Below are 13,744 nucleotides of genomic sequence, written 5' to 3'. Positions count from 1 at the left end.
ATTGTTATTTGAAACATATGATTGTTATTGAGGAATATGTATACTTTCACATCGATTGATAGTGTAGGATTTGAGATGCGAATATTAGGTATCGATGATTACATTCTTCGATATGAAAAACCGAGTCCGCTTATCGTACCCTATCCATATTTTTCTAAAAATGAGATGAAAAATAACTTAGGACTAATTTGCAAGCCTGGGTTTAATATTCATATTAACAAACGGCGTTATTTTACAATTAGAACCAGTTGTTAATGTGATCAACCGATGAAATTGACTAATTAATTTTAACAAATTACTTAAATAACACCATCTTTAATAATTGTTGGCACAGTTTCGAACTGTGAATACAGTATATTGGCTTTTTATGTAGAGATAACGAGAACTAACGGGTATAGTACGATATTTGATGTGACTCCATTGAAATAAAACTGATTGAGAAAACTAACCAAATAAGCATTGAAAGACAATATACTGTGTTTTCTTAGTTTCTATATCATTTTTTAATTGCCATGTTTTCTTTGTTATTTCAATTTGATTTTTACTATTACCTATCCTAATTATTGTTAGTTTGATGGTTAGGCTTTGGTTTCTTTATTGTTTATGGAGTATGTCAATATTTTATTGAATTCATTCTTTTAATTTCAAACATATGATTTTTATTTCCTATTTTAGATATGTTGAGTACGTAGTTCTAATATTCGATATATGAATTATCAATGATGTTCTAGGCGGCGTAAAACCAGGGAACTAAAATAGTTTTAACAGATAATTAACTATGTTTTTCTTGGCTTCAAGATAACGGGCTTGTGCCGAAAAGCCTGTCATGTATACAGAAGGGAAGTACGGTTGAAGACAACCCTTTTAACCACTTTTTGAAAGTAGCAGTTGTGCATTGTTATCCAGGAAAGAGCTTCTGAAAGGGTCACAAAAAATTTACAAAAAAATTGCCTATTTCTTGTTTAAAAATTTTTTATTTAGTTATGGTTCCGTTATATTTTTATGAGTTTAGGGTTTATTACATTAATATTTATTGTTATGGATACATAGATGCCATGAGTTCTATTTGTAAATCTTACAATGCAAATAAATTTGTAGGTTACGTAAAAAAATAATAAAATAATAAGTACATAGGCAAGTATAATCATCTCTGAATTTTACCTTTATTATTTTACAAATAATTTATTTGAAACATAATGTGCGAAATGATTGTATTTTATCAATAAATACTTATATAATTAAAATTAATAAAATAGTACATTTGGAATCGGTTTAAAATATAATTTGTCATGAAAAAAAAGAAGGACCGGGTGATTTTCTAAAAGCTGCCATGGAAATGCGAATCCAAGTGTAAAATATTTTCCTTTGCTGAACTGTTTATATTTCTGTTTTCTTTCAATGTTCTCTCTCAAGTGACATACATCATCGTAACAAGTAAACATAAGCACTAGGATCTGGTTACAAGGTCTGAACCCCACTTAACAAGAGTGGGGAAAAATTGCTTGTTGATGAGTGTCTCAAGTGATATGCTTCTTAAAATTACAGGAGCTTCAGGGCTTCAAAACAACATATCCATTTTAAAATAGATAAATTTACATAAAAGAAATTATTAGCAGACCTGAGTATGAACTGTGGATTTATTGACGGATATAACCCCTTTCGGACTCATTTAAAAGATTGAATTTCTCTATCCGGTTGTTTTTAAATGTTCAGTTAAAGTACAGTGTTGTATATTTTGAACTAACACTTTTCGTTTTGAAAAAATAGGGTAATGTATGATTATGCTTTAAATGTATAGGTAAAACAAGGTATAAAACAATGGTTTTTGGTACACCATTAAATTTTGGTAATTCTAAGCAATATATGGGTCAACCTCGATTTTTTCTCATATTACAATATAATGTTCCAATAGTCAATTAGAAAAGGAAATGACTAGAATTTCTTGCCGGAAAGCAGTTATAGGGAGCAGGCAACCGCCAGACGGTCATATATTGCTTAGAGTTACCTATTAGTGATCAGGGGCACTGACGTGATCTGGGCTTCAAATTTGGAACTACTCGAGTTAATTTTTTTTTTCCAAAAGAGCAAGCAGCGCGAAGCGCTGCGCAGCGGGCAGGCATCGTGCGTGATCCTTTTTTTTAGTAAAAATTTCTGATAAATTGTTATTACATATTACAATATAATGTAGGTAATGTATGTAAAACAATTTTAAACACATAATTACATGCTGGAAAGCAAAGTAAACCAATATAATCTGCCCAATACAAAATCTCCGTAAAAATCTGGTAAAGGAATCTGTGTCATTACTTTGGCCTGAATCAATTCAGTATAGACGAAGATCACGCACGATGCTTGCCCGCTGCGCAGCGCTTTGCGCTGCTTGCTCTTTTAGAAAAAAAATTAACTCGAGTAGTTCCAAATTTGAAGCCCAGATCACGTCAGTGCCCCTGATCACTAATAGGTAATTCTCGCGGTTGCCTGCTCCTTATAACTGCTTTCCAGCAAGAAATTCTAGTCATTTCCTGTTCTAATTGACTATTGGAATATTATATTGTAATATGAGTTGCCTGCTCCCTATAACTGCTTTCCGGCAAGAAATTCTAGTCATTTCCTTTTCTAATTGACTATTGAAACATTATATTGTAATATGAGAAAAATCGAGGTTGACCCATATATTGCTTAGAATTACCTAAATTTTTACTTTATAATTTAATAATTAAAACAAATATTTTGTTGTTGTTTTTAAACCAAAATCCCAAGAAGTTTAATGTGTATTTTAAAGCTGTTGGTGCATCAAATCATATTTGTTTTATTAAACATGTGTATGTTAACTTATTTCTATTGTTTTGTAATATTATCAGTACTCCAATAAACTGTAAAAAATAAAATTTACATATCCATTGCTAGGGTTATCTAGGCCTATCTGTCTCTTCATCACTGGATGTTAAATCGTCGTCTAGTATGTCATTAATTTGTAATCCAATTGTACTTGCAGCCATCAGAATATTAACCCTTTAAGCGTCATGAAAAATTAGACCTGATCTTTGATAAAGTTACAATTTTTTTAAATTTCCAATGTGTAAAGTTAAATTTTTTTTCGTTTCTGTATGTCAAAATAGAGTTATTTAACGGTAAATAAAATTTTTTTAGCCTTTTTTAGATTACCTAGGATAATTTTTAACTTTTGAGAATATCGTAGAATAGCAGTGTAGTTGTCACTAATATTTTTATAATTTATTCAGTGAGTATGGGAATGAAACACAGTTTTATAGATAAACGTATACTATATTACAAACCAATAAAATTAGAAAAATACAAAAGTAGACAAAGAGTGTTTATTTGGTGGCGGGCTGTCACAACTGACATTCCGCGCGTCTCCCGCAAGCCACTGTTATCGCGTGGACTTTGAACCATCTTATCGCTCGGCAACCTGTAGGACAGCCTTGCAGGGCTTGAATTATGTTTCTTGCTTTGTGATAACATCCTTTTGACCGTAGTAAAATATTAAAAAGTTTGGGGTTGACCAAGTAATTGCTCAGAATTACAAATCTTCAAATTCCAAATCGTTTGGATTCGCCATTCACACGAATAATGGTAAAAAAACTAAATAAATACTGGAAACTGCTGTATTTAATATGAATAATTTACTTTAAAAAGAATAAAACACAACAGAAAATTAGCGATAACCGAAATACATATGCGTGTACCGGACGCTTCTCACTAACAACTGGCTAGATGCCTTGACGGGAGCTCCCGTCAATGACTTTGTGAAAGGCGCGGGGCCACGCCCGCTAGACAGTGTTTTGGCCAATTAGAAGCAACTGCCACTCCCATTGTAACAGAATTCGAGGCAGGGCAACCCGTCTGTATGTCGCAATGCCTACTAGAACCATCTAGCAGCAAAATATTCAACTAACATAGCAGTAAGAAAATAAAGAATGCAAAAACGCGGATCCACGGCAATAACGTTTTGAGCTTGTAGTGGCCCTCCGCGGATCCGCGTCAATAACGCTGGAAAGGTTAAATAGTACTAAATTAATAATCCACACACTCTTTCAACACTATAGCCTAGCATCTCAATCCAAAGTAATGAAAGTTATGTTCTTTCAAAACTACTAAGTTAAGTAATAAAATAATGGTCAGCCTGACAAGAGAATTATTAAATGTTGAAATAAAAGTGTACACTTTGTTAACTGTTGAAATTTAAGAAAATAAAATTCTTTATTCTTTAACTTCAAAAAGATAGGCCTAAAACTGATTATATTGTTTAGTTGCACTTTATCCTCATATTTACAATAGATTAAAAAGTAAAACAAACTTGTACTGAGACAAAAACAACAGCAATAAAATTACAAAGAACCTGATACACAGTGGCTCGACTAGTTTGTTTACATTGGCAGATAATTCACTCAGCTGGAACTTTTGTCATGAAATAAGTAAATGTACTGGGGAAAACCAGCTGCAATATTTTTTCAAATAGTTCAAACAATTCCCGAGAGTTAGCAGCACTATGCTGAGCCAAAGAACCCACCGAATTGATCTCATACTTGAGGGAAATGAGATGTAGTACGCCATCCGTGCTGTCTGTGTGATTCATCCACTAGTGGAACTGCTGCCTGGTAGGGTTAATGGAGGGCCTTCCAAGCTAAAACCCTCAAAAATAAAAAAATAATAAAAATTAAAATACTTATAAATTCGTAAAATATTTATGTCAAAAACTGTATTGATGTGTTGGGTATGTTAGCAAATAAAATAAATTGATTCAAATATCTCATGTTTAATAACATATAAGTATATTTGTATGCACGGATATGTCATGAAATTCGTGGAAAACCATCTGATAACTTTGTGTTACCGTACGATTTGCTTTGACCTACCTTTTATGTAGGAGTATGTCATGATGGAGTCATTGTCTATTAATGAGTGATTAGCATACACCAGAGTTACAGTTTCAATGGACTGATGTCTGGATAGCCAGACGAACTTAGAATGTAAATCAGATGTTAAACCACGTTGGTAAAACTGGGTCAGTTTGGCCGAAGTGCATAATTACTGGGTCAGTGACACCGTGTGATATTGGCTTACAAGACGTAAGTTTCTTTTTTTGCGTTGTATCAAACAAAATTATGAGGCTCTAGTTTTACTGAATTTTAAATTGGCATTTTTCTATCATATTAATTTTTTATAAATTCACCCTTTTGTACAGTACGTTGTTACAAATAGTCATTTTTCATTGTCATATATAAAACAAATATCACAAAATAATAAAATATTATAACTAGTAACGAAATAAGATCATTGGACTAATAGAAATTCAATGAGTCAAATTTAGACTTTTTTTATAGTGAGTAGTTTAGGAGCCACAAATGCTTCTTTTTAACTCTTCAGTTGAAGTTGAATAACTCCTGTAGTGGGCAGTAGACGTGCCAGTGGAAAATCCTTTAATTAAAAATTAAAGCAGTAGTCTACTGTAAAGAGACTAATTATTGGACCATTTTTACAAAAAAAAAAAAAAAAAAAAAAAAAAAAAAAAAAAAAAAAAAAAAAAAAAAAAAAAACGTTTCACATTCATTTAGGTTTTGATGTTGAGTGTTGAAATTCAAATTTTTACATCTTTATTCATCACTGCATACATAGAGAAAAATTAGATTGAATAGAGTCATTACTATGGATTAAATTAATACAGTAAAACAAACTAATTAACATTTTATGACAAATTTATGCAATTAAGAAGAATAAAACATCTAGCTACAGTTAATTTTTTAATGTAAATAATACATGGTATCCATAAATGAATATCAGGGTTTTAACACTTTATAGTTTATCTACGTGTGACTTAAAATTATAATCATACATCAAATCAAAGAGCAACTCAGTTTTGTTTTTTGTCACCTGTGCACATGTGAATGCAATGTTTTCTCCGCCATCCTTTAACACATAGCCACATAAATCAGTTCGGAAGGCTAGTCGTGAATTAGTAATTCCAGTGACGACTGTTTGGAAAGTTTTATGGAAAAGCTTAAAACTACGTCTTTATCGTTTGCAGTTGTTACTCATGATTTTTCTTGGACATAATTTACCCAATTTAATGACTTCTTGGACATAACCAACTATCATTAGTGAAAGTCAAGATTTGGCTAAGCTACAAGCCAATTAATGTGCATAATTTTTCCTTCCTGGTGTCATTGAGCTGCCCGGTAATGCTAATATGAGGTTTGTTTGATGTTTACCGCAATTAACATTTCATCCATAATTGATATTTCTCAATGCTTTTCATATAATAAGAAACTAGAAAAGCGGCATTATTAATTTATTCATATGTCGTCTTTATTTTTCTGCTATACACTGTCAAGAGACCGCAGATAATTGTAGCTTTGCATATTGTCAGCTGGACTCATTGTCTCTTGTTATGCGAGTTAAAATAATAAAATATAAAGATTTTTAGCTTTTTTTAATCATAATACAAGCCAAAAAAATGTAAAATGCCAATACCAACTAAGGACTCTTTTTGGTTGGTATAAAACTGATTTGTTTAAGTATTTGTTTGAATAGACCAGATTTTTATAGCTTTTCAACAGGTACAAATAACGTGTTTTTGTCCCTGTGCTGTTTAAAAAAAATGTGGTAGTAATATATATAAAATAAATTTGTCTTTAATTTGGATTTTTATTTGAATGAGTTTAGTATAGTGCTATGCTGTGCTTAATGTGAAAAACTATTCAAAAATATTACAAAAAAAAATCTTCCTAAAACAGTTAATAGCTTTTCTACATGCAACGGTAATTGTAATTATTATTTTCTAATTCTGTAACTTTCTTTCAAAAAAGGATATATATATATATATATATATATATGTTATACTTTGGTAATTTTTATGTACTTATTAATTACTTTGAACTCATGCTTGTAAAACTCCTAAAAACGTATAGCACTACAGTGGAATATAGTGAGCACTTAAAGGGTTAAGATTCAATAGTGTTTTATTATGTGTTAATTTTACATGTTTTTTTAACTTCCGTATTTTTACACACCTGTCGATTGGACTTACGTTCTGTAGATACATGTAGTAAAAACTACAAAAACAAATTTTGGAACTGTTGATAAGGTAAAGTAGGCCTACCATATATTTGTCTATAATTATAGTTTCATGGCTATTACAAACATGGGTTTAATTTTTTTTTCATTGACACATTCTTTTTTTATTGAATTATACATAGAAATAATTGTTGTATTTCAAAATTACTTATTATTATTTAGTTTGAAAATAATCTTTCATTGCACCTAGTCCTACAACATTCAGTAAAACCAAGTTGATCTTGCTCACATTGCAGCAAGTTACACACAATACAGTAACTCTTTATATGTTGAACTGCACTTACAAATAGAGTCGACCAAGGTGAATAGTATACGTACAGCAGGTATCTTCCACTTTTCTTACATATTTAGATGTGCTTGTCTGTAACTTTTGATTATAGGGGTTAATAACGCACTACATTAGGTTATATAAATTATTGTGTTCATACATAGTTTGAAGAGTATATATATATTACCTAAAACAGTGAACACATTGGTTTACCAAGAACTTTACTTCAACATATTCTACTTGTAGAGGTGAAATGTTTGTTATGAGAGATATAAGGGAACGTGAAAAAAGTTGGTCATATACAATATTTAGTTATTGAAATTTGGGCTTACAGTTAACAGTGAACTATTAACGACGCCGTAGCTACATGTCAAGATAATCTTTGTAATGACTAACCCATAATAACAAGATCAGCTTGTTTATTTATTCTGTATTCAGCACAATACAGTAAGTGGTTGAAGGTCACTGATAAAAGCTACCTTGAACTACAATATCAACATATTTGAAGAGATCACGTGTCTTGAATTTTGTTCTGCTTTCATCCGTCAGTAACATTGGCACCACTGACTTGTGAGAGTTGTTAGTTTTCTGTTCTCAATAGTTTTTGTGAGTACTTATTCCTTTACTTGCTTAGTTCTTAAAATAAACAATAACAATTAAAGTTGTATGGTTGTAACAAATATTTTTAATTGTACAATATTATTATTTATAGCCTAAAAAATAATGGATGTTTTGCGCTGAAGCTGTTTAAAAACATGTAGCCTAATTTTGTTTCAGTATTTTGACCGCAATTTTATTAAGTTTATTGTAAAAGGCTTTATTATTCCACAAGTAGTAGAGAAAATAGGCGCTGTGTTTGCAAAGAGGGTGGGGGGAGCGAGATATTTCGGTTTATAAAGAGGTTAGAGAGTACTCACAATATAATTTGGCCATTCTATACTATAAATTCATTTAAAACTAAATTGTAAAATGTTTTGTAGCATATTGGAGAGGTGAACTAACATTTTTTTGTTTTAGTTTATTTCAATTTTTAGAACTGGAGGAAATTATCCCTTTTCCCATATCAATGGCACTGGCTACAACCACAAGCTTCCTGAAGTATATTACCTCTGTACTTATTGTGTATTAACCAAAGTTCATAGTTCATATCAAATTGTTTGTAAACTGAAACTTACTGAAACTTCCGTTACCAACTTGACTCAACGAATAAAAAAACAATTTGATTTCTTCATATTTTCAGAATAATCATTTAAAAATGACGCTACACTATCATAATCTTAGCACTTTGTCTCGAATGAGCAATATAAACTAATCATTGTCACTATAAATGTGTGTGTTAAAGTCATTGTGATTAGTCAGGCGTTAATTATAATGTCTGGTTATTGCTCATAATGACCAAATTCACTAGCCAAAGTGATAAATTAGTTACTAATTATACGTAGTAGCTAAAAATGATTCAGCTAAGTAATAATATTAGGAAAATAATCACTTTGAAGAGACATTATGAAGAATACATTTAATTGATCAGCTTCTCTCGAGGAACTATGTCAAGAGATATTTCTTTTTTAACACTAGAGGTGCGTCATCAAGTCAGGGGCATTTGGCATCGGTATTTTCCATACCAAAACATCTAACATGATCTGAGTATTGGAAAGTACAGATCAGAAATGCGCCTGCCCAGAATGTGAGCTTTAGTGGCGAAAGAAAGAAAACATTCCTCATGATAGTACCTAGATTGAAGCTCGGATCACATAAGCACATAAATCATGATCAATCGCTTTGACCATCGGCTCATTCCGTATAAAATCGACTCATTCAATTAAAAAAATTACTTGACCACCACATTATTTGGTGAAATTAAGGTAGTCCTGATATAGATTAGGAAAAATTTCCAATTTTCCCCTGAATATTTCAAACGGTTTTAAAGATACTGCTATGTAAAGTTTCTCACAAACCGCCAAAAAACTGGAACCAACATATTTTGAAATGACCATAACTTTTCTCCTAATCGAGCTAGAGAGATAAGTAAAGTTTGAGAATGATCTGTGTATTTCAGACTATAAGGGACATTCACTATGGGAGATGTATCTTTAAATTTGTTGAAAGCAAAGTTTGAGAATGATCTTTGTATTTCATACTGTAAGAGACATTCACTATGGGAGATATATCTTTAAATGTGTTGAAAGCTAAGTTTGAGAATGATCTGTGTATTTCAGACTGTAAGGGACATTCACTGTGGGAGATGTATCTTTAAATTTGTTGAAAGCAAAGTTTGAGAATGATTTTTGTATTTCAGACTGTAAGGGACATTCACTATGGGAGGTGCGGTCAGTACTGGTTTGGACAACGATGACTTGATTGACAATCTGATGCAAGCACATTACATCAAGACACCGGAGATTGAGAGGGTGTTTCGTGCAGTGGACCGTGCTGCATACTTCCTGCCCGATTTTCAGATGAATGCGTACAAGGACCTGGCGTGGAAGAGTGGGAACATTCACATCTCGGCACCGTGTATATACAGTGTCGTGATGGAGAACCTGCAGTTGTCTCCTGGTCTCAGCTTCCTCAATGTCGGGTCTGGCACCGGATACCTGAGCACCATGGTCGGGCTCATGCTAGGTAACTCACCTACTGTCTCTCGGTCTGCTGTAGTATCCATAAGCATTTTAGCGGTCTATACATTTCGATTATACAGAACACTATAATCAATAAACAATGATATACGCAATATTTTCATCAGCTTTTATTCAGATTTTTTAACTTAGAAAAGTGGAATTAATAGTTGACAGTTCGAAGATAATTTTGAATACAGTACAGTTTTGTCATACTTATCCATTTCTTTATAGCATTTGAGTGGTATTTAAATTTATCAATCAGTCTTCTTTCGCAAATTTTAATATAGCTTTTCTGGTTCAAAACTGTTTTTTGTTTAAATTATTGTAAAAAATAACGATTCTCTCTTTGGTGTAGTAACCCAGTAGGAAATAACTTATAATGATGTACTGTTCACATAGGCTATCTTCTATCTACCTAATAAAAGTCACAGTCTATGCTATAGTAGGTATCATCTTTTTTATCCTCTTCGGGGAGCTATCACGTGTATTGGTATATGTACATAAGATCTTTGATATAATATGAAATATAACATTTGTAGTATTTATGAATGGAGATATTTAGATAATTTTACATATTTTCCCTTATTTTAATAATGATTAAATAATATCACTGTCTGTATTAATTAACTTTTGTTGACATTCAAGTTCTGATATGTAAATATTGATTTATGTGATTAGTGGTTTTGTTGTATACTGATTTATTTCGACATTTCTCTTAAAATCCTATGTTTATGTGTGTTCAAAATACACTACTCACGGTTTATACATGTCAATTAACAGAACACTAAAATCAATACACAACTATATACACAATTTTAATAAGCTAAAACAAGAAAAAACATTTTTTAGGCTTAATTGTTGACATCTTTTATTTTATTTTGTAGTATAAGAAGTTTTTAAAAATATTTAGTGTTGATGTACACATTTTTGTATAAACACAACAAAAATTATAAAAATTCGCCAAAATTATTATATTTCATAAAAACCATATGCAAATTGCTAAAAAATGGCACAACACTTTTGGATAACACCTGCAAAAATACTCTTGGCATAATTGACTAACATTCCAAAAAAAGTCTGGCACCGAAAGGGTTAATGTCAGGATACCACTAATTGTGCTATAACCTTCCTCTGAAAAGGAATGAGATTAACGGCTAGCTAATAACAATGAAATAAATTAAATACAACCAAATAAACTATTATACATTATAGTTTAATCTTTCATTCTTTCATCTCAGTCAAAAACCTAATATATAAAAATAATTTGAACAAATAACATAGCACATATTGGAATCTCAAATGAAAACATCAAAAAGTTTTTAAATTGGTTTTAGACAATATTTTTTAATTTACTCAAAATTTTGTTTAGTAAATTCAAAGAGAAGAATGTTATATTGAAGAACGAATAGTTGTGTAAACTTTGTGAGCAATTTAAAATAGTTTTTTATATACATAATAATAATGTGTAAAATTATACCTATATCAAAATAAAAATAATGAGTATGTTTTAATTTTTAAATTCTGTATTCTAGAGTAATATGAGACTAATGAATGTGAGTATTCCAGTGTTTATGATGGCCGTCTGAGGCTCAAGGTCAGCTCAGTTGTTTACAAATTCAGTCCCAGCTGATAATTGACTATTGAGTTGGCAAGAAGATGTAGCTAAACATACATTGACACTATTTTAAACCATCTATTAGAGTTGATATTTCCTGATTACACCTGTTACAGTGGTTTACCTTTGACCTTTCTCTTATACACACAAACGCTAACTGTTCAACACTATCCTGATTTTACCAAATTTATTCCTAAAAACATGCAATTTTCTGAAAAATGTGAATGAGAAACATTGTTTGAATGGCACTTATTATATTACTATAATTTATTTATTTATTTAACATTTTAATTGTACTTATTTATTGTTATCTTGTTATTTCTCTTCAAATTCTATGAAACTTGTTATTGTTTATTGTTATTTAATGTTTAGTACTCTGTATGCTGAAAATTTACAACTTGTTAAATTTTCTGTTAGGCTATTTAATATTTAATTTATTATGTAAAACATTTACACAACTATTAAAAATAGGCCTAGGCCTACTCGAAATTCTAATACATGTTTGAAACACAAACTAGGCTTAATACTAGTTTTTGGGAAAACATTAAATTGTGAATCTGACAATAACTTTGGTAGCATTTTTTATGTCACTGCATGTAACTGCCTTTTGACAATAAAGAGATTTCATTTGATCACGTTTGCCAATGTTTTATTGGCAGATATTATTTGCCAATGGTATGTTGCTTTTTGTTTGAGTTAAAAAAAAGAAGGTCTTATTTTACCAGGCGAAGTTAGGGCTAAGAAGCCCTCTCTAACACTTAACCTGGGGACACAGTAACAGAAAGACATTTTGGGAGAACTGAATAATATTCTTCTTCCAATGTTAAATCCTGAAACATTAAGTTTAACATGAAAAAATTAAAGCATGTTTAAATGTTGACATCAGTTTATATTTGTCAATCATGATGTATTTGAGTTATTAACGTTTTGCATGCTTAACCTTGCGTTTTAAAGTTTAATCACTAAAGAAGAAGGTTAATTCTCTTTCTCCAAAAGTCATGTTTGTGTTGTTTTAACACATAATGATGGCAAGCTTGTGTAATCATATTAACCTTTTGTTGCATGTTTAACCTTGTGTTTTAAGGTTTCATCATTAAAGAAGAGGGTTAATTCTCTTTCTCCAAAAGTCATGTTTGTGTTGTTTTAACACATAATGATGGCAAGCTTGTGTAATCATATTAACCTTTTGTTGCATGTTTAACCTTGTGTTTTAAGGTTTAATCATTAAAGAAGAGGGTTAATTCTCTTTCTCCAAAAGTCATGTTTGTGTTGTTTTAACACATAATGATGGCAAGCTTGTGTAATTATATTAACCTTTTGTTGCATGTTTAACCTTGTGTTTTAAGGTTTAATCATTAAAGAAGAGGGTTAATTCTGTTTTTCCAATAGTCATGGTTTTGTTTTTTAAAACACATAATTCAAATTCAAACACTTTATTGTCACAATTTTCATAACATACATTCTTTTTAATCCAGCACAACTGGAAGAATGGGTGACATTGTCAAGATATAAAATAGAAAGTAATATTACTATCAGTTAGCCCTCGCGAGACAAATCAATGGGTACGCCAAGGGATATGGACTTAAGAGTATCAGCTCAACTCTTTAGTTGACAAATGCCTTGAACTAAAAAAATCTCACAGTATAAAGAGATTATTACAATTCTAAAAACAAAGATAAAGAGATATAGACTTTCAAACAAAAATACTAATTCATGAATTAAATTCTGCAAAAACCAAAATAAAAGACTACAATACAGTTATTGAGATGCTACAAAATAAAAACACAATCTTACAGGAAAAATTGAAAAATCTGGAAGGTAGCATAAATAGATGTATTCACTGTTTTCCTCCACTAAGCCAAATCTCAGGTACTCCTGACAAAACTTGGAAAACTGTGGGAGGCTTTAAAACTAGACTTGCTAGCCAGCAAGCAAGTAATAGTCTCCCTAACCACTTAATGAAATGAAATGAATCTTTTATTCTCTCTTTACAATCAATTAATTGTAACGAAACAACAACAATATTATACTTTTATACCTAGTGTCTGATCAAATAACGTGTTAACTAATTAGGATGTGTTTTTATATTATTGAAAATAAATGTTGTAATAGGAATTATTGAACAAAACAGAAATATAAGCTGCTGCA

At 30.9% G+C, this 13,744-nt stretch overlaps 1 protein-coding gene across 3 annotated transcripts in view; it reads left to right on the top strand.

Moving 5' to 3' along the window:
* LOC124367223 (protein-L-isoaspartate O-methyltransferase domain-containing protein 1-like) overlaps positions 1 to 13,744 on the top strand; it is a 34,956-nt gene that overhangs the window by 1,723 nt on the left and 19,489 nt on the right. For 2 of the 3 annotated variants that reach the window (XM_046823889.1, XM_046823890.1), the window contains exon 2: positions 9,660 to 9,985. In XM_046823889.1, the coding sequence (XP_046679845.1) occupies positions 9,679 to 9,985 (307 nt within the window). In that variant the 5' untranslated portion in view covers positions 9,660 to 9,678. Of the gene's footprint in view, positions 1 to 7,882; positions 7,970 to 9,659; positions 9,986 to 13,744 lie in introns of those variants that run through there. The other variant, XM_046823891.1, reaches the window with a different exon arrangement.

This window comes from Homalodisca vitripennis, chromosome 8 (genome assembly GCF_021130785.1).
Source record: "Homalodisca vitripennis isolate AUS2020 chromosome 8, UT_GWSS_2.1, whole genome shotgun sequence".
Taxonomy (NCBI): domain Eukaryota; kingdom Metazoa; phylum Arthropoda; class Insecta; order Hemiptera; family Cicadellidae; genus Homalodisca; species Homalodisca vitripennis.
This window is presented reverse-complemented; position numbering and strand designations above follow the sequence as displayed.